At 35.3% G+C, this 20,177-nt stretch overlaps 1 protein-coding gene across 10 annotated transcripts in view; it reads left to right on the top strand.

Moving 5' to 3' along the window:
- Positions 1–20,177, top strand: part of EHBP1 (EH domain binding protein 1) — a 356,920-nt gene that overhangs the window by 234,693 nt on the left and 102,050 nt on the right. For all 10 annotated transcript variants that reach the window (XM_047743935.1, XM_047743932.1, XM_047743933.1 and 7 more), the window contains one exon: positions 19,980–20,158. In XM_047743935.1, the coding sequence (XP_047599891.1) occupies positions 19,980–20,158 (179 nt within the window). The remainder of the gene's footprint in view (positions 1–19,979; positions 20,159–20,177) is intronic.

Raw genomic sequence — 20,177 nt, 5'->3', positions numbered from 1 at the left:
TCAAACACAGCAAAATTGCAATTATAGAGTCTAAGGAACAGAAAGGTGAAAGAAAAATGATCAGAGCCTAAGGGACTTATGGAGTGAAACACTGTCATGTGGACCAATATACACATTATGGTAGTACTAGAAGAAGAGAGAGAAAGGGTAAAAGAGATAGTTTGAAGAAATAATACTTGAAACCTTCCCAAATTTGATGAAAGATATGATAAACAACAACAAGATTAATAGTTCCAATATGAAGAACTCAAAGACATTCACACTGAGACACATTGTAAGCAAATTGTTGAATGCCAAAGACAACCTTGAAATCAAGAGAAAAGCAACTCCAAAAAAAAAAAAAAAAAGAAAGAAAAAAAGAAAAGCAACTCATCATATGCAAAGGATCCTCAATAAAACTGTAAGATTTGTCATCAGAAACTTTGGAGGACACAATGCAGCGGCCAATATATTCAAAGTGCTAAAAGAAAAATTCTGTCAATCAAAAATCTTATACCTGGGAAAACTGTCCTTCAAAAGTGAGGGACCAGTTAAGATGTTCTCAGATAAACAAAAGCTGAAGAATTCATTACCACTAGACCTGTCCTACAAGATATGCTTAAAGAAAGTCCTGTAGTTGGTAAATTTTTTTAAAAAGATTTTATTTATTAGAGCACACAAGCAGGGAAAAGGGGCAGAGAGAAAGAGAGGGAGAAGCAGACTCCCTAGCGGGGAGCTCTAACCTGGGCTTAATCCTAGAACCCTGGGATCATGACCTGAGCTAAAGGCAACACTTAACTGACTGAGCCACCCAGGTGCCCCAAAAGTCCTGCAGTTTGAAATGAAAGGATATGTGATAGTAACTGGAACCTCTATAAACAAATAAAGATCTCAGTAAAGGTAAATATACAGTTCATTGTAAAAGATAGTAGTATTATAACGGTTTGTAAGTCTACTTTTTGTTTTTTACATGACTTGAGATTAATACAGTTTTTTAAAGTTATTAGTCTAAAAGGTAGTATTATTATAACTTTGGATTATAACTCCAGATTTTGTTTTCTATGTAATTTAAGAGATTAATGCATTAAAAATTATTAGTTATGCTTTTGAACACACTGTGTATAAAAATGTAATTCTGTGACAGCTGAAAGGGGGTATGGATAGAGTTGTAAAAGAGGAAAAATCCTTATATGCCACTGAAGTCAAGCTGGTATAAATTTGAGATGTTACAACTTTAGGATGTTAAATGATAAACAAAGAAAATAGTTGTAGAATATGCATAGAAGCAAATGAGAAAGGGATTTAAACACTTTACTACAAATGGAGAAATTCTTAGAAACATCAAACCTACCAAAACAAAACCAAGAAGGGATAGAGAGACTAATAACAAATGGGGAGATTAAAAAAGTAATCAAAAGCCTCCCCAAAAAGAAAAAGCCCAGGAACAGATGGCTGCACAGGTGAATTCCACTGAGCATTCAAAGAAGAATTAATACTAATTCTTAAGCCCTTCCAAAAAGTAGAAGAAGAGGGAACACTTCCAAACTCATTTGATATGGCCAGCATCACTCTGATATCAAAGTCAAAGACACCATAAGAAAAGAGGAGTACTTGCCAATATTTCTGTTCAATTTTTATGATACAAAATCCCTGTATAAAATAATAGCAAACAAACAGTGCATCAAAAAGATTATACACCATGACCAACTGTAATTTATTCCTATGATGCAGGAATGATTCAGCATATACAATCAATGTTACTCCACATAAACATAATAAAAGATAAAAACCACATGATCATTTTAGTAAATGCAAAAAACGTATTTGACAAAGTTCATCATTCGTGATAAAAACTCTCAACAAAATAGATACAAAGAAACTTGCTGCAATACAATAAAGGCTGTTTATGAAGACCCCCATTGCTAACATCATAATAGGGAAAAACTGAAAACACTTCCTCTAGTATCTGCTAAAGGCAAGGATGCCCACTGTCACCACTTCTATTCAGTATAATAGAAGTCTTAGAGTCGGCGGGCAAGGAAAGTAAACAAAAGGCAAGAAGGAAGAAGTAAAATGATCTGTTGGAAGATGATATGATCTTATATGTGGAAAACCCTAAAAACCTTCACTAAAAAAACTATTAGAACTAATAAATAAATTCAGGAAAGTTGGATACAGGTTACAAAATCAACACACAAAAATCAGTAATGTTGGGGTTCCTGGGTGGCTCAGTCAGTTAAGCGTCTGCCTTCAACTCAGGTCATGATCCAAGGGTCCTCGGATCGAGCCCCACATCAGACTCTGCTCATCGGGAGCCTGCTTCTCCCTCTCCCTGCTGCTCCCCATGCTTGTACTCTCTGTCAAGTAAATCAATAAATAATCTTTAAAAAATTTAGTAGTGTTTCTTTACCCTAGTAATGAACTATATGAAAAGGAAATCAAGAAAACAATTCTATTTATAACATCAAAAAGAAGAAAAATTAGGAAAAAATTTAACAAAAGAGGTGAAAGATCTGTACACTAAAAATGATAAACATTGGTGAAGTAAATTGAAGACACAAATAAACAGAAAGATACACTGTGTTCATGAATTAGAAGAATTAATATTGTTAAAATATCCATGCTTATTGGGGCACCTTGGTTGCTCAGTTGGTTAAACATCTGCGTATGGTTCAGGTCATGATCCCAGGGTCCCAGGATTGAGCCCTGTATCAGGCTCCCTAGTCTGCTTTTTTCTCCCTCTCCCTCTGCCTGCTGCTCCCCCTGCTTGTGCTCTTTCTCTGTCAAATAAATAAATAAAATCTTTTAAAAATATATCCATCTATTCCAAAGTGATCTATTGATTCAATGTAACGTTTATCAAAATTCCAGTGGCATTTTTGACATAGGAAAAAGTATCCTAAAATGCATACAGAACCAGAAGAATCCAAATAGTTAAAGCAGTCTTGAGAAAGAGGAACATTATTGGAGGTATCACCCTTTTTGATTTCCAATTATATTACATAGCTATGGTAATCAAAACAGTATGGTACTGGCATAAAAACAGACATATATAGACCAAAGGAATATCAAAGAAAGCCCAGAAATCAACCCACACATACACATTTGTCTGATCTTCTATAAAAGCACCAATAATGCACAATAGGAAAGAGCAGTCTCTTCAATAAAATGTGCTTTAAAAAGTATTCACATGCAAAAGAATAAAATTGGACCCTTATTTAAGGAGGGCACATATTGCATGGAGCACTGGGTGTGGTACATAAACAATGTATTTTGTAACACACACACAAAAATAAAATTTAAAAAAAAAAAACTGGACCCTTATACCATACATAAAAATCAACACAAAATGGATTTAAGATTTAAACATACAGGGGCACCTGGGTGGCTCAGTGGGTTAAGGCCTCTGCCTTCGGCTCAGGTCATGATCCCAGGGTCCTGGGATTGAGCCCCGCATCGGGCTCACTGCTCAGCGGGGAGCCTGCTTCCTCCTCTCTCTCTGCCTGCTTCTCTGCCTACTTGTGATCTCTGTCTGTCAAATAAATAAATAAAATCTTTAAAAAAAAAAGATTTAAACATACAATTATAAAACTCTTAGAAGAAAACTTAGGGGAAAAGTTTCCTGACATCAGTCTTGCAGTGATATTTTGGGTATGACATCAAAAGCAAAGTCAACAACAACAACAAAAAATAAATATATATGCATATATATATCATATATATGATGATATCAAACCATAGAGCTTCTGCATATGAAAGGAAACAATCTAAAAAACAAAAAAGCAACCTAGAGAATGGGCTAAAATATTTGCAAATCATATGTCTAATAAGGGATTAATATCTAAAATACTTAAGGAACTCATACAGTTCAATGGCAAAAAATAAATAACCCAATTAAAAAATAGAAGACCTGAACAGACATTTTTCCAAAGTCATACAAATGGCAACCAAGAATATGAAAAGTTGCTCAATACCACTAATCATCAGGAAATACAAATCAAAACCACAGTAGGATATAATTTAACACTTGTTAGGATGGCTATTATCACAAAGACAAAAAATGGTAAGTGTTGGCAAGGCTGTGGAGAGAAGGGAATCCTTGTATACTATTGGTGGGAATTTAAATTGACACAGCCATTATGGAAAAAGTATAGTGGTTCCTCAAAAAATTAAAAATGGAACTACCATATGACTCAACAGTCCCACTTCTGGGTATGTATCCAAAGGAAATGTAATCAGTATCTCAAAGAGATATCCACACTTCATTGTTCACTGATGCATTATTTACAATAGCCAAAATATGGAAACAACCAAAGAGTCTTGGCTATGGTAATTATTTCACAATGTGTATGCATATCAAATCACATAAACCTTAAATATATAAAATTTTTATTGATAAAAAATAAAAGAACAAACGCAGTCTATAACTGTACTTTCCCATCATACAGTAGCCATCAGATACACATAACCATTCAGCATCTGTCTGGATTGAGATGTATTATAAGTACTAAATGCATACTGAATTTTGCATAGCAGGTCCCCCCCGCCCCGCCCAATAGGCTCTTTGCCCAGTTTAGGGCCTGACATGGAACTTGAACTCATGACCCTGAGATTACAATATGAGCTGAGATGAAGAATTGGATTCTTAACTGACTGAGCCACCCAAGTGGCCCCTGCATACTGAATTTTTAAGACTTAGTCCAAACCAACAATAGAAAAGTGTCTAATAATAATAATGACAACTTAATGCAGTAATTACATATTGGAATGGCAATATTTTTAATATATTGGGTTAAATATATCATTAAAAATTTAAAAAGAAAGATCTCAGTTCAACTTAACTTTAAAACTTAAGGAACTAGAAGAAGAACAAATTAAACCCAAAGCTAGGAGAAGGAAGGAAATGATAAAAATAAAGCAAAGATAAATGAAAGAGAGAATAGAAAAACAATATAACAAATGGTGCTAGGGCAAGTAGGCATCCACCTGTAAAATATGAGTACAGACATAGACCTTATACCCATCACAAAAATTAATTCAGAATGGATCATAGACCTAAATGTAAAGTGCAAGACTGTGAAACTCCTAGAAGATAACATAGAAGAAAACCTAGGTGTCCTTGGGTATGGTGACGCCTTAAGATACACACCAAAAGCATGATCCATGAAAGAAATAATGGATAATCTGGATTTCATTAAAATTACAAACCTCTGCTCTATAAAAAATAATATGGAGAGAATGGGAAGACAAGCCACAAGTGAAGAAAATATTTGCAAAACATCTGATTAAAAATTGTTACCCAGGGTCGCTTGGGTGGCTCAGTGGGTTAAAGTGTGTGCCTTCAGCTCAGGTCATGGTCCTAGGATCAAGCCCCACATTGGGCTCTCTGCTCAGCAGGGAGCCTGCTTCCTCCTCTCTCTCTCTGCCTGCCTCTCTCCTTACTTGGGATCTCTGTCTGTCAAATAAATAAAAATTTTTAAATTATTTTTTAAAAATAAAAATAAAAATAAAAATTGTTATCCAAAAGATAAAAAGAACTATTAAAACTCCATAATAAGAAAACAAATAATCTTATTTAAAAATGGGCCAATGACCTTACACCTCTTCAAAGAAGATTGAAGGGTTGATTGATTTCTTTTTTTAAGATTTTATTTATTTATTTGACAGAGATCACAAGCAGGCAGAGAAGCAGGCAGAGAGAGAGGGGAAGCAGACTCCCTGCTGAGCAGGGAGCCTGACAGAGGGTTTGATCCAGGACTCTAGGATCACAACTTGAGCTGAAGGCAGATGCTCAACAAAATGAGCCACCCAGGTGCCCCCAAAGAAGATTTAAGATCACAAATAAGCATATGAAAAGATGCTCCACCTCATGTGTTATCAGGAAAATGCAAATTAAAATACAGAGATACTCTTTGGTTAGGTTTATTCCAAAGAGTATCTCTGTGTTTTAATTTGCATTTTCCTGATAACACATGAGGTGGATCCAAAGGGGCACGTGCACCCGAATGTTTATAGCAGCAATGTCTACAATAGCCAAACTATGGAAAGAACCTAGATGTCCATCAACAGACGAATGGATAAAGAAGATGTGGTATATATACACAATGGAATACTATGCAGCCATCAAAAGAAATGAAATCTTGCCATTTGCGACGACGTGGATGGAACTAGAGGGTATCATGCTTAGCGAAATAAGTCAATCGGAGAAAGACAACTATCATATGATCTCCCTGATATCAGGGATAGGAGATGCAACATAGGGGTTTAAGGGGGTAGGAGAAGAGTAAATGAAACAAGATGGAATTGGGAGGGAGACAAACCATAAGTGACTCTTAATCTCACAAAACAAACTGAGGGTTGATGGGGGGAGGGGGGGTTGGGAGGGGGGTGGGATTATGGACACTGGGGAGGGTATGTGCTATGGTGAGTGCTGTGAAGTGTGTAAACCTGGTGATTCACAGACCTGTACCCCTGGGGATAAAAATATATGTTTATAGAAAATAAAATTAATTAAAAAAAATAAAAATAAAAATAAAAAATTAAAAAAAAAACTAAAAAAACTAAAAAAAAAAAAAAAACAGAGATACCACTGAACACCTATTAGAATGGCTAAAATCAGGGCCATGGACAACCACCAGTGCTGATGAGGTTGTGGGGCACTTGGTTGCTGGTGGGAATCCACGATGGTATACAGCTACGTTGGAAGACAGTTGGGCATTTCTTAAAAATGTATACACTCTTAACATACGATCCATCAGTTGTGCTCCTTGGTATTTACCCAAAGAAGGAGAAAACTTACACCCACACAAAAACCTGCATATCGATGATTATAGCAGCTTTCTTCATAATTGCTAAAACTTGGAGCAACCCAAATGTCCTTTAGTAGGTAAATGGGTAAATAAACTGTGGTACATCTAGATAACCGGTCTAGATTCAGTACTAAAAAGAAATGAGCTATCAAGACATGAAAAGACATGGAGGAACTTTAATGCATATTATTAAGTGAATGAAGCCAACTAGGAAAAAGCTACAGAGCATATGAGTTCAACTATATAACATGCTGGAAAAGGTAAAATTGGGGAGATAGCAAAAAGCTCAATGGTTGCCAGGAGCAGGGTATAGGGAAAGTATGACTAGGCAGAGCACAAAGAAATGAAAGTATTCTGTATGATATTATAATGATGGATATATGTCATTATACATTTGTCCAAACTGATAGAATGTACAACACCAAAAGTGAACCCTAAGATAAACTGTGGAAGTGGGGAGATGTTGGTTAAAAGGTATAAGGTTTTATGTAGTATGAATAAGATCTAGTGAGCTAATGTACAAGAAGTGGCTATAGATAATATTGTGTTGTATACTCGAAATTTGCTAAGAGAATAGCTCCTAAGTGTTTTCACCACACATAAAGAAGTGGTAACTAGGGGCACCTGGGTGACTGAGTCGGTTAAGCATCCAACCCTTAATTTCAGCTCAGCTCATTATCTCAATGTCGTGAGATTGAGCCCCACGTCGGGGCTCTGCACTTAGTGGGGAGTCGGCTTGGGATTCTCTCTCTCCCTCCCAATCCCCACTCGTGCACGTGCACACACACACAAATACTCTATCTCTCAAATCTTAAAAAAAAAAAAAAGAAAAAAGAAGAAGTTGTGACTATGTGAGATGGTGGATGACATTCTTGGTTTACAAATGTACCATTATCCTGAGTGATGTTGATAATGGGAGAGGTTATGAATATGTGGAGGCAGGGGATATGTAAGAAATCTCTACTTTCCTCTACATTTATTTGTAAAGCTAATACTCCTTAAAAAAATAAATAAATAAGTCTTTGAAAAAAGAGATAACTGATGAAACCAAAAGTTAGTTCTTGGAAAGATCAGCAAAATAGACAAACCATTAGATAGATGGACTGAGACAAAAAAAAGGAAGACTCAAATTACTACAATCAAAAATAAAAGTGAGGACATTATTACCAATTCTACAGAAATAAAAAGAATTATAAGGTAATACTATGAATAGCTGTACACCAATAAATTGGATAACCTAGTTGAAGTGGATAAATTCCTAGAAATATAAAACTTACCAACACTGAATCATGAAGAAACACAAAACCTAAATACTTATGACTTATGACTAAATATCTATGACTTACAAGGACCTTGAATCACTCATCAAAAATTTTCCAACATAGTAAAGCCCTAGACCTTTTGGCTTCACTGGTGAATTCAACCAAACATCTAAAGAAGATAAAACACATTATCCACAAAGTTTTCCCCAAAATTGAATAGGAGTGAACACTTCCTAACGTATTCTTTAAGGCTAGCATTGCCTTCATAACAAAGCCAGACAAAAACACTAAAAGAAAAAGAAACTACTGACCAGTATTTCTTATAAATATTGATGCACAAATCCTCAACAACATGCTAGCAAACAATTCAGCAGCATATTAAAAGAATTGCACATTGTGACCAAGAGGGATTTATTCCTGGAATGTGGGGATGGTTCAACATATGAAAATCAATCAACAGCGCATTAATGTAATGAAGGATAGATATTGCATAATTATCTTGATAAATGCAGAAGAACTATATAATAACATTCATCAACCTTTCATGATAAAACACTCAACAAACTTGGAATACATGGGAGCTACCTCAAGATAATAAAAGCCATATATGAAAAACTCACAGTTGATATCCTTCTCAATGGTGAAAGATTGAAAGCTTTTGCTCTAAAATCAGGAACAAAGCAAGGATGCCTACTCTCTCCACTTCTGCTCAGTGTAATACTGGAAGTACTCATTAGAGCAGTTAAGAAAGAAAAAGAAAAAAGGCTCCAAATGGGACTGGAAGAAGTAAAATTATCCCTCTGCATAGATGATTGAAAACCTCAAAGATTCCCCACAAAAAATATTACTAGAATAAATGAGCTCAGCAAAGGTTACAGAGCGAACACAAAAATAAGTTGCATTTTTATCAGTAACAATGACCAATATGAAAAGGAAATTAAGAAAACCGTTCCATTTCCAGTAGTATCAAAAAGAATAAAATACCTAGGAATTAACTAAGAAAGTGAAAGACTTGTACACTGAAAAGTAGGAAACAATGATAAAATAAATTTAAAAAGACACAATGGGGTGCCTGGCGGTTCAGTCAGTTAAGCATCTACCTTCTGCTCAGGTCATGATCCCAGAGTCCTGGGATGGAGCCCTGCATCAGGCTTCCTGCTCAGTGGGGAGCCTACTTCTCCCTCTCCCTCTGCCTGCTGCAGTGCCTACTTGTGCTCTCACTTGCACTCACTCACTCTGTGTCAAATAAATAAAGAAGATTTTCTTAAAAAATTAAAGAAGACATGAATAAATGGAAAGACATGTTTATGAACTGGAAGACTTAATATTGTTAAAGTGTCAGTACTACCCAAAATGATCTACAGATTTAATGCAATCTCCATCAAAATCCTAAAAAGTATTTTGCAAAATTAGAAAAATCCTCTCTAAAATTTATATGGAATCTCAGGATACCCCACAGAGCCAAACAATCTTGAAAAAGAATAATTTTGGAGGGCTCACACTTCTTGATTTCAAAACTTAACTACAAAGCTACAGTAATCAAAACAATGCGGAGCTGACATAAAGACAGACATACAGGACAATGGGATAGAATAGAGAACCCAGATATAAACCCTTGCATATTTGATCAAATGATTTTCAACAAGGGTGCCAAGTGCTTTCAGTGGAGACAGTATTGTCTTTTCAACAAATGGTTCTGCAAAAACTGAATATCTGCTTGCAAAATAATGAAATTAGATCCTTACCTATCACCCTATACAAAATTAATTCCAAATGGATCAAAGACGTGAATGAATGAGCTAAAACTATAAAACTCTCAGAAGAGAATATAGGGTAGAAGCTTCACGAGTTTGGATTTGAGAGTAAATTCCTAGAAATCAAAGGCACAAGTAACAAAGAAAAAATAGACAAATTGGACTTCATGAAAATCTAAAACTTATATGCATGAAAGGACACAATCAACAGAATGAAAAGGCAACCTACATAATATTAGAAGATATTTCCAGATTATGTATCTGATCAGGGGCTGCAACCATTATGGAAAACACTATAGATATTCCTCAAAAAGTTTAAAATAGAATTACTATATAATCCAGCGATTTTTCTTCTAGATGTATACTCAAAAGACTTGAAAGCAGGATCTTAAAGAGATATTTGTACACTCACATTTATAGCGGCATTATTCACAATAGCTAAAATGTGGAAGCAACCCATGTGTTCTTCAACAGATAAATGGATAAAATGTGATATATACATACAATGGAATATTGTTTAGTTTTAAAAAGGAAGGAGAGGGGCGCCTGGGTGGCTCAGTGAGTTAAGCCTCTGCCTTCAGCTCAGGTCATGATCTCAGGGTCCTGGGATCGAGCCCCGCATCCGGCTCTCTGCTCAGACTGCTTCCCCCTCTCTCTCTGCCTGCCTCTCTGCCTACTTGTGATCTTTCTCTCTCTCTGTCAAATAAATAAATAAAATCTTTTAAAAATAAAAAAGGAGGAGATTCTGACATATACAACATGGGTGATCTTGAGGATATTGTGCTAAGTGAAATAAGCCAGTCACAAAATGATAAATATGTATGATTCCACTTATATAAGATACCTAGAGTAGTCAGAATTGTAGACGCAGAAAGTAGAATTGTTCTTGCCAGGGGCTGTGGGAGAGGGGAAGTGGGGAATTATTGTTCAATGGGTATAGAGTTTCAGTTCTGCAAGGTGAAAATTGTTCTAGAGATGGACAGTGGTGATGGTTGCACAACAGTAGGAATATAGTCAATACCACAAAACTGTACATTTAAAAATGGTTAAGATGGCAAATACTGAATTCTGTGTATTTTACCATAATAAAAATGTTTTGGGGGTGCCTGGATGGTTCTGTCAGTTTAACAACCAACTCTTGATTTTTGACTCAGGTTGTAATCTCAGGGTCATGAGATTCAGCCCCATATTGGCTCCGTGCTGGGCATGGAGCCTGCTTAAGAGTCTCCCTTTGACCCTCCCTGCCCCCACTCACACTCATTCTCTGTCTTTCTAAAAAATAAAAAATAAAGGGGCACCTGAGTGGCTCAGTGAGTTAAGTGTCTGTCTTTGGGTCAGGTCGTGATGCAGGGGTCCTGGGATTGAGCCCCACATCAGGCTCCCTGCTCAGCAAGGAGTCTCCTTCCTCTGCCCCTCCCTTAGCTTGTGCACTTGTACTCTCTCTCTCCCTCTACCTCCCTCCCCCTCTCGGTCTCACTTGCTCTCTCTTTCAAATAAATCTTTTACAAAATAAGTTATTCAGGACTCAAAGAGTTTTTATGTGAGTTATACCTATTGGTACTTATAATATTAGAAACTAAAAATTGGGAAAACTTAAAAATATATTAATTCATTTAAAATAATAAACCGGGGCACCTTGGTGGCTCAGTCAGTTAAGTCGCTGCTTTTGGCTCAGGTCATGATCCCAGGGTCCCGGGATCGAGCCCCGCATGGGTCTCCCTGCTCAGTGGAGAGCCTGCTTCTCCCTCTCCCTCTGCCTGCCTCTCTGCCTACTTTTGCTATCTCTCTGTCAAGTAAATAAATAAAATCTAAAAAATAAATAATAAAAAATAAAATAAAATAATAGTAAACCATTACATGTATTTTAACATAAATAACATTTTTAATGAAAAATGACTATATTTACCAAAGCAAAAACAATTTAGTAAAAAGAATGAAATTTTTGCCATACTCTAATCCCTGGCTTAGTAGAAGATAGTTTTGGTATTTAATCTGTTGTAAATATGCTGTTTGGTTGAAGTATAAGAAGGAAATCCGACCTCACCCACATGTTTTATAGTTGGAACAGTAAAAAGAATTTTAATGGATTTTTAAATAATTGTGAATTGCCTTCTTTGATACTACACCAAAATTCACAAATGATAATTTTTTTATTTGCCATGTGGAATCTGAAATCATAACTTGGTTTATCTTGAATTTTGAAATGGGTATTTTGTTGATGCATGGTTTTGTAACATCATGCATTGCTCATTGGAAAATATTGATTGCTCAAGTCATGCAGCAGATCTTCCAAATGTTGTCATATTTGGTTACACATATAAGAGTGACACTTGGTATTATTACCACCAATCTTTTCACACAAGTCCTTAAGTTCATCCTTTTCTCTACTGCTATTGTATGTGGACCTATTTCTACCTTCTCTAGTCTACATAAGTATTAGATATATTTGGTCTTGGTTCTGAAATCCTATTTTATAATTATGCTTTCTACTTTTAAATTTTTTGTACTGTATGAGTTCTGTCTTCTTTGTTTTATTTATAGGTGATTCTTGTAATTTGGGAACTTGGTTATTGATTTATTTAAACATCCTCATATATTGCATGTTAGGGTTACATTATGTCTCCTACTTCAGGCTGAAAAAAGGTTTACTTTTGTTTTTTGTTACCCTTGTTACCTTTAGGTGATTTTCAGATTGAATGGGGACGGCACCATCTTTATTTCATCATTTTAATGCCAGCAGTTCCAATATTCTTCTTAAACTTTTTTGCTGTAAAACAGAAATGAATGTGAAACATATACAGAAGATACATAAAACATAGTACACAGCTTGAGAAAATTATTTTAAGTGAACATCTGTGTAAACAACAAAAGAATTAGATCTTTGAAATCTCTCCAGAAGTTTTAAGTACAAATCCTTTAACAATGTAGTTTAGGTTTGCTTGGTTTTTCATTTTATATAAATGGAATCATATGGTATGTATATATGATTTTGAACCTGTTTTCTTTTGTTCAGTAGTATGCGTTAGGATTAGGTGTGTTCTGTATTTCTCTCAATTGCTCTCCCTCCCTCCCTCACTTCCTCTCTCCCTCTCTCTGTCTCTCTTTCTCTGTCTCTATGTGTGTGTGAAGTATTTCACTGTCAGAATAGACCACAATTTTAAGGTCTATTCTATTGTTGATGAACATTTGGATTGTTTTCAGATCTGGGAAGTTGTAAACAGTGCTGCTGTCAAAACTTTTTTGAACGTGTGTTCTATCTTGTGTAAGCATGAATTTCTGTAGGTTATAAACCCAAGATTGCTGGGTCATAGCATATGCACATCTTCAGATTTACCATAATAGATGATGCCAGAATTTTCCCATCAGCTCTGTATAAGCTCCCTTTGCTCCACATCCTTGTCAACACTTGGTATTTTTAATTTCATTAAAATTTTAATTTCATTTTAATTGAAAGTTTTTATTTTAGCCTTTCTGGGGAGAATTGTGTAGTAGTGCCTTGTGCAGCTCTTTGAATACTAATGTGATAGAGCAAATTTTCATTCTAAATATAAGCCCTGTGTGTGTGTGTGTGTGTGTATATAAAATAATTTGGCACTAGGTTACTTAGCTTTATAGGAGGGCAGGAAATACATTAGCATTATAGCATCAGATCTGCATTTCTCTATTTCAGGTCCCCATGAACTGTCCAGTTGTAAGATGGGAAGCGTGGACTGTGATTTATAAGATATACATTCTTGTAATAGCCTGTACATATCACTATTAGATCTCTCAAGGGACACATTTGAGTACAAGAATCACACAGGGAAGCTACGGCCATTTATAGTTTATTGACAAGTTTCCAAGTCTAGATGCAGTCCACCAAGCGAGGGTCATTTTTACAATAAATAATGTAGCCTGGTAACAAACTTGACCTTTCACATTGATCTAATCCAATATATTTCTGTGGGAACATTGCTAGAAGGTAAACTCCAGGTCATTTCCTCATGAAGGGCTTAGGTCTTTTACTTAACCCTTTCTCTGTAGAAATAATCGTTATCTTTACAATTGTGTCTTATAATCCATGGATATGGTATATTTCTTCCTCTCTTTAAGACTTCTTTATTTTCTCACAGTAAAGTTTGATAGTTTTTTAATAACACTCATGTGCATTATTTGTAGATTTATTCCTTAGTACTTGTTTTATTTGCCACCATGAATAGTCTTAAAAATTTAAATTTCTAACTGCTTTTGTTGGTATGTAGGAATGCAGTTGGTTTTTGTATACTGTTTTTTTTTTTGTATTCAGCAGTTTCCTTAAATTTTCATATTCATTCTAATAAATTACCTGCAGAAGTTCCTCCTATTATTAACTATAGCATAATCTTTCTAATTGCCTAAGTAGTAAAATAACAAAACTTAACTCAATTTTACTATGTGAATAAAATGAAATTATTTAAATGAAAATACTTTGAAAAAGAATAAATAGTACAATACAAGTGTTCTTATTTTTACCACTGCTATTGTTTTGGGCTCACCAAATATTAAGATTTATCCACAGATTCCTCAGTTTTCAGAAATTTATAATAATTGGGAGTGCCTGGATGGTTTAGTCAGTTGAGCATCTAACTCTCAGTTCATAATCTCCTGGGTCATGAGATCAAGCCCTGCATTGGATCCTGGCTCAGCAGGGAGTCTGCGTGAAGATGCTCTCCGCTGCCCCTCTTCCTGCTTGCGCACTCCCTCGCTTGTTCTCTCTCACTTTCTCTCTATCTCTCTCAAATAAATTTTAAAAAATTTGTAGTAATTGGGGGAAGACTCCCAGAATCAGCAGTAGGGAGACCAAAATGTCCTACAATTCTAGCAATGCTAGTGTACATTTCACTGCTCTGGACTTACATAGTTCTAGTTCTAGTTCCAACCAAAAATCTAAAATCCAAAGGATGGATAAAGGGTTTTATTAACTAAATGCTCCTAGAGTTTAAATTGTTTGCATTAATTGCCTTTTTGGAATCAGTTTAATATACACAGGGCAGTCAGTCATCTAAGAAATTGACTAAGGCAACTTCTCAAGATATTATAGTTTCTATTGAGGTCCTAAAACTATATTATCTTGAAATGTGAAATGCACATTGCTGAAGAGCACAGGCTCTGGAGTGGGAACACCTTGGTATAGATTCTCACTCCTTCACTTTCTAGCTGTGTAACTTCAGTTTCCTCAGTTGAAATTGGGAGTAATAGCACTTACCTCAAAGGAGTTATGAGGATTTAATGAGCTAACCCATGTGAGGTTTTTACCATTGTTTGTGGGACATAGTAAGTGCTCAGAATATAGATTAATGAAAAATTAATAAGTCTTTTTGTGGATAGAAGAAATAACACAGTAAAAATTCTATATGAGAGTCAAAGAAATATAGAAAATTCCTACTAATTGGAGTTGGAAAGAGATTTCATGTGCAAGATGACAGCTGTACATAATCTTGAAAGAATGTAATTGTAGGGACAGAAGATACTCCAAGTGAGGTGACAGTCTGTACAATCAGAGACAGGAAGTGGGGATGCTGAGGCTAAGGAGGAAAGCATAGTAATTCTAGAGAATGGTGAATCATTCCTGGAGAGCAGAAATATTAAAAAATGATTTGGGATTCTTTGCTGAGAAGTATTTTAACATCATTTTATATGTTTAAGAGTCATGAGAGGCTTTGACCTGTGCTTTTAAGATTGTTGGTATGGCAGTGAATCAGATAAGGGAGAATTTGGAAGAAGGAAGATTTTGCAATAGCTATGCAAAAGAAGATAGATTACAACAATAGGATAAAAGTTTCCCATGGATTAATTAATAAAGGATAGTAGGGGAAGGAAGAGGTCAAAGCTGAGTCTATGATTTAAAGTCTAGACAATTGGGACAATAGTAGTATTATTTGTAAACATAGTGAAAATGAAGCAGGTTGTAAGGAAAGATTATAATTATGGTTTTGAACATATTGAGTTTGAATTTTATATGGCAGGAAGGACGGCCAGCTGGAAATGTCAACGTGAGATAGTTTGAACTATAAATGTGTATTTGGGAATCATCTGCATGGAAGTGATAGTTGAAATCCTGGGAGTGAATCAGCTCAAAGTGTGGAAAGAGAAAACTATTTAGAGCAATACCTAGAGGAATATATATGTGCTTCTATCAGTGGAAGAAGGGGAAAGAGCAAAGAGAAAGCAACTATAGTGAGAGGGGTAGAACAGAAAAAAATGGAATTGAGATTTCTTGTAGCTGTTAAAATTTAGGAAATTTTCTAACAAGTTATTGACTAGGTTTTCTAAAACCAATCCTGTTGCCATTGATAGCAGGAATAACTAGGTGGCCTTAGTACCGTTAATGTGTAAAATGCTATGTTAACAGAAACAATACATTAAAATTATCTATACTAGATAATAGAACTGTTAAGTGAAACAGTGGTTTCAAGTCCTATTTCATCTTTCCTATCAGCACTTCAAACTGGCTCTGGTTGACATCGAATTGTAGTTCTTGGTTAAGCTAAGATTGGTACAATGTCATCCGTAGAGTAGCTTGATGGAGAAAGAACTGGAAGGATTACCTAGTTAAGCAGATAAGTTAATCAAAATCAGATTCTGATTAATCTGCCCATAATTATAATTAGAAATGGTCATTAGAAATTTCCTTTTTTGGTGCATAAAAAAAGATAACTGTAATATCTGTGCCTTATTTTCCCAGTGTGGTAAATAAAAATACCTTGTCATATAACCAGTCACTGCAAAAATAGAAGAAAGAAATTTTTTTTTTAAGATTTTATTTATTTATTTATTTATTTATTTGACAGCCATAGATCACAAGTGGGCAGAGAGGCAGGCAGAGAGGGGGCGGAGAAGGCAGGCTCCCCACTGAGCAGAGAGCCCCGATGTGTGGGGCTCAGTCCCAGGACCCTGGGATCATGACCTGAGCCAAAGGCAGAGGCTTTAACCCACTGAGTCACCCAGGCGCCCCAAGAAAGAACTTTTAAAGAGTCATTCCAACATCTGAAAGTTTGGTTCTGCCATTAATGGTCAGATTTTGGTATCTTCCTTTCTTTGGAAAGCACTAAATTACAGTCATTCAGAGCTGCTTTTTTCATCAAACCCATAGAAACAGATACATTGCCAAGAATTCCAAGGGCCCCATTTTGCACATAAAGTGTCAGGACTATCTTCTAATTAAAACTTTGTTTGCAAAAGTATTTTTAACTAATCTTGAAGAAATTCATGGCCTTTGAAGTTTCCAAAAGACCCTCAAAGATGGGAATTCAAATGCTGGTAGTGTATTGGTTGTAGTAATAATAAATGCCATTACCATTTAATGAGTTGTTTCTATGTGCTGTACATTGTGCCAAGTATTTATTTAACAGTATTAATTGAGTGCCAGCTATGTGCCAGGACTTATGGACATTTGGGATAGGTTAATAAACTAAGATCCATATCTTCATAGCCCTTTTATTTGGTGAGAATGGACAAAGTAATAAGCAGTAAGCATGACCAATAAGCATATTTTTGTAATAACCAAAAAACTATATAGACGATAAGAAGATGGTAAGTGCTATGGAAAGAAAAGAGCAAGGTAAGGTAGTGAGGAGTGTGTCACTGAGGTTGAATGATGGAGATGAGTTGCATTATTAAATAGGATAGTTAGAATAGGCATAATGAAGATGGTTGCGTTGGAGTTAACCATGCAGATATCTGACAGGAGAGCAGGCAAATGGAGCAATCTGTACAAAGGCGCTAAGGTGGGACCATGTCTTGGGTATCTAAAGAACAGCAAAGAGGTTACTACAGTTCAGTGTGATCAAGGGAGAGTGGTAATGAGCAATAATGGGTGGAAGGATGGGGAGACTGTCCTGTTACTGCAGTGACACCATGAGATAGGTACCATTGCAATCCCCATTTTAATGATGAAGAAACGGAGACATAGAGAATTGAAGTAAGTGCCACATCAGGAGCCAGCTATAGCAAGAAACAAGCAATTACATTCATTAATATCCTAAAGGCTCTGAAATTATTTAACTGCTTTCTTTATGACCCTCTGCAAAATATTAGATGAAAGATGAGCTGTCCTGAAGTGGATGATTTATTGTATGATGGTTCTACTTCAGTCTTCTTTCTCTGCAACCAATATGACCATTTTAGGGCTTGTATTTTTATCAAGTTTCTTCATTTACAAATGACTTATTTTGCTTTGGCAGTGCAGTAAGCATCCCTGTAAGATCTTTTTAAGTCAAGGGGTTTATGTTGGGGTAAATCCAAAGTTTAGTTTAGTTCTTCTAGGCTTTTCATATTGAGCCTTCTTAGAAACAAGGATATATTCATAATCATGATGACCTGGTATATTTTCCCTATTAAGTACAGAAAGCCACTCTAGATGGTGGTAAAGACTTCTGTACATTACCTGTCTATGTGCTACTGATAACTGGAATGAATCAGTGTAATGGTAGTTGCAGATTATCTGTCTCATGTACCTATTATTCATACTTGGAATGAATCAGTACCTTAGTAATATAGTTTGGTAAAGAAAAACATTTTATTAAAGACAATCCTTTAAATAATAGGAAGTCTAAGGAAAAAAATATGTTTGTGTACAGTTCTTTGATCCCCTGCCTCATCCATAGACCATTCTCCATTCCACTTCCAGGTTAAGTAACCAGAACAATTTGAAAATCATAGTGGAAAGTCACCATTAGATGAAAAAATATTTAATATTTCCTTTCTATACATGTCAAATTGATATGGTTAAAATATCTACTTACTATAAAGTAAACAGCTCATTACATTGGGAATTCCATTTTTACCTACTTCATATTAAGTAGAAGTGATCCAAATTTATTGAATTTAATGGCCTGTGACTTTTTCAGCATTTATTTTGTATAGGTGATTCCTTAAAGAACAAGATTTGCAAGATTCATGTTTGTTTATATAATAGCTTGTTAATCTGATGATTGATTAAAAAATAAGAAATTACATCCTTGGTGTTTCTTAGAGTTTTTTTCACAGGAACGGTGAGTGCATAATCCCAATTATGTGGAGTTGATGTTTTTAATTGTTTGGCACTAACATGTTTTTGTCAAGTGGGGGCATCATTGGTCTTTCTTAAGTAAGCTGTGTGGCAAGAATGGTTTGCTTGTTAAACTTAAGTGATATTAAAGTCAAATAATCATTCCCCTTTCACCTGATTTTAGAGGGCCTCTATTTTATGGTTATAGTCAGCACTCTTCACTGATAGCAAAATTTAAAATCCAGAAACATATAGCAGTTTTAGTTTTCTTAATGGTTTTCAGTTGTGCTAGCCTCTTAAGTTACCATCACAAAATGTGATTGTTATTCAGTAAAAGAAAGTGATGTGTTTTTAAGAATAATGAAAGTTTAAAAGTCTTATTAATTTGGGGTTTTTTTGTTTGTTCGTTTGTTTGTTTGTTTTGTCATCACTGTTTTAAGTATATGAACAAGGGGGAAACCAAATAATATACTTAGATTTAACACATCCGTGTCCTTATCTGACCTACAAAAGTAGCTCTCAGTGATAATTAAAAGATATTTTGAGCAAATCCAAATTACATCCTGTTGTGTGGTATTGCCACCAATACCTGACTGGTGCTAATAACTCTAGATGTGTTTTGCCATCATTAAATTTAGATAAGAAATGTCTGAGTATGATTATCATTGTGCCGTCTAAAATGCATGATCACTGCATTTTTTAAAACTAGGATTTTGATCTAACACACACTAGCACACTCTAACAATTTGTGCTACAGTTAGACTTCAAAATACATTATTTTTAATCTAGTCAGAAAGGAACTATATTTGTACATGATTATATTTGAGGAAAATTTCTTAGGGTATAAGAGTTACACAGATACTCAGATTTAAGTATTTAAATACTTTAATATAATGTTTCCATCAGTATAGCTCTTGGCTTGTTCTTATGTATGAGTTTAAAATCTTGCATATCTACATCCTTGTCAGGCAAATGCCATAGGCTAAAACTGAAGATAATAACTTAAGATTCATGTCTCCTTCTTAGAGGTTACAGTTGTCTTGAATTGACAGTTTTGAAAGACCTAAACTGACATCAAAGGGTTTAAATGATCTCGTTAGGTCAATTAATGTTAATTTTCATCTTCCATTAAATTATTTTAGTGTTTTTCTCTTTTTCTTTTTTCTAGCCGAGTCCTATCCCAAGTCCTGTTTTGGGGCGAAAGCCAAATGCTAGTCAGTCATTGCTTGTATGGTGCAAAGAAGTTACAAAAAACTATCGGGGAGTGAAAATCACTAATTTTACTACATCGTGGAGAAATGGTTTATCTTTTTGTGCAATATTACACCACTTTAGACCAGATTTAATGTAAGTAGAAACATTTTCC

This window comes from Lutra lutra, chromosome 9 (genome assembly GCF_902655055.1).
Source record: "Lutra lutra chromosome 9, mLutLut1.2, whole genome shotgun sequence".
NCBI lineage: Eukaryota > Metazoa > Chordata > Mammalia > Carnivora > Mustelidae > Lutra > Lutra lutra.
The sequence above is the reverse complement of the archived record's forward strand: the minus strand, read 5'-3'. Positions and strand labels throughout refer to the sequence as shown.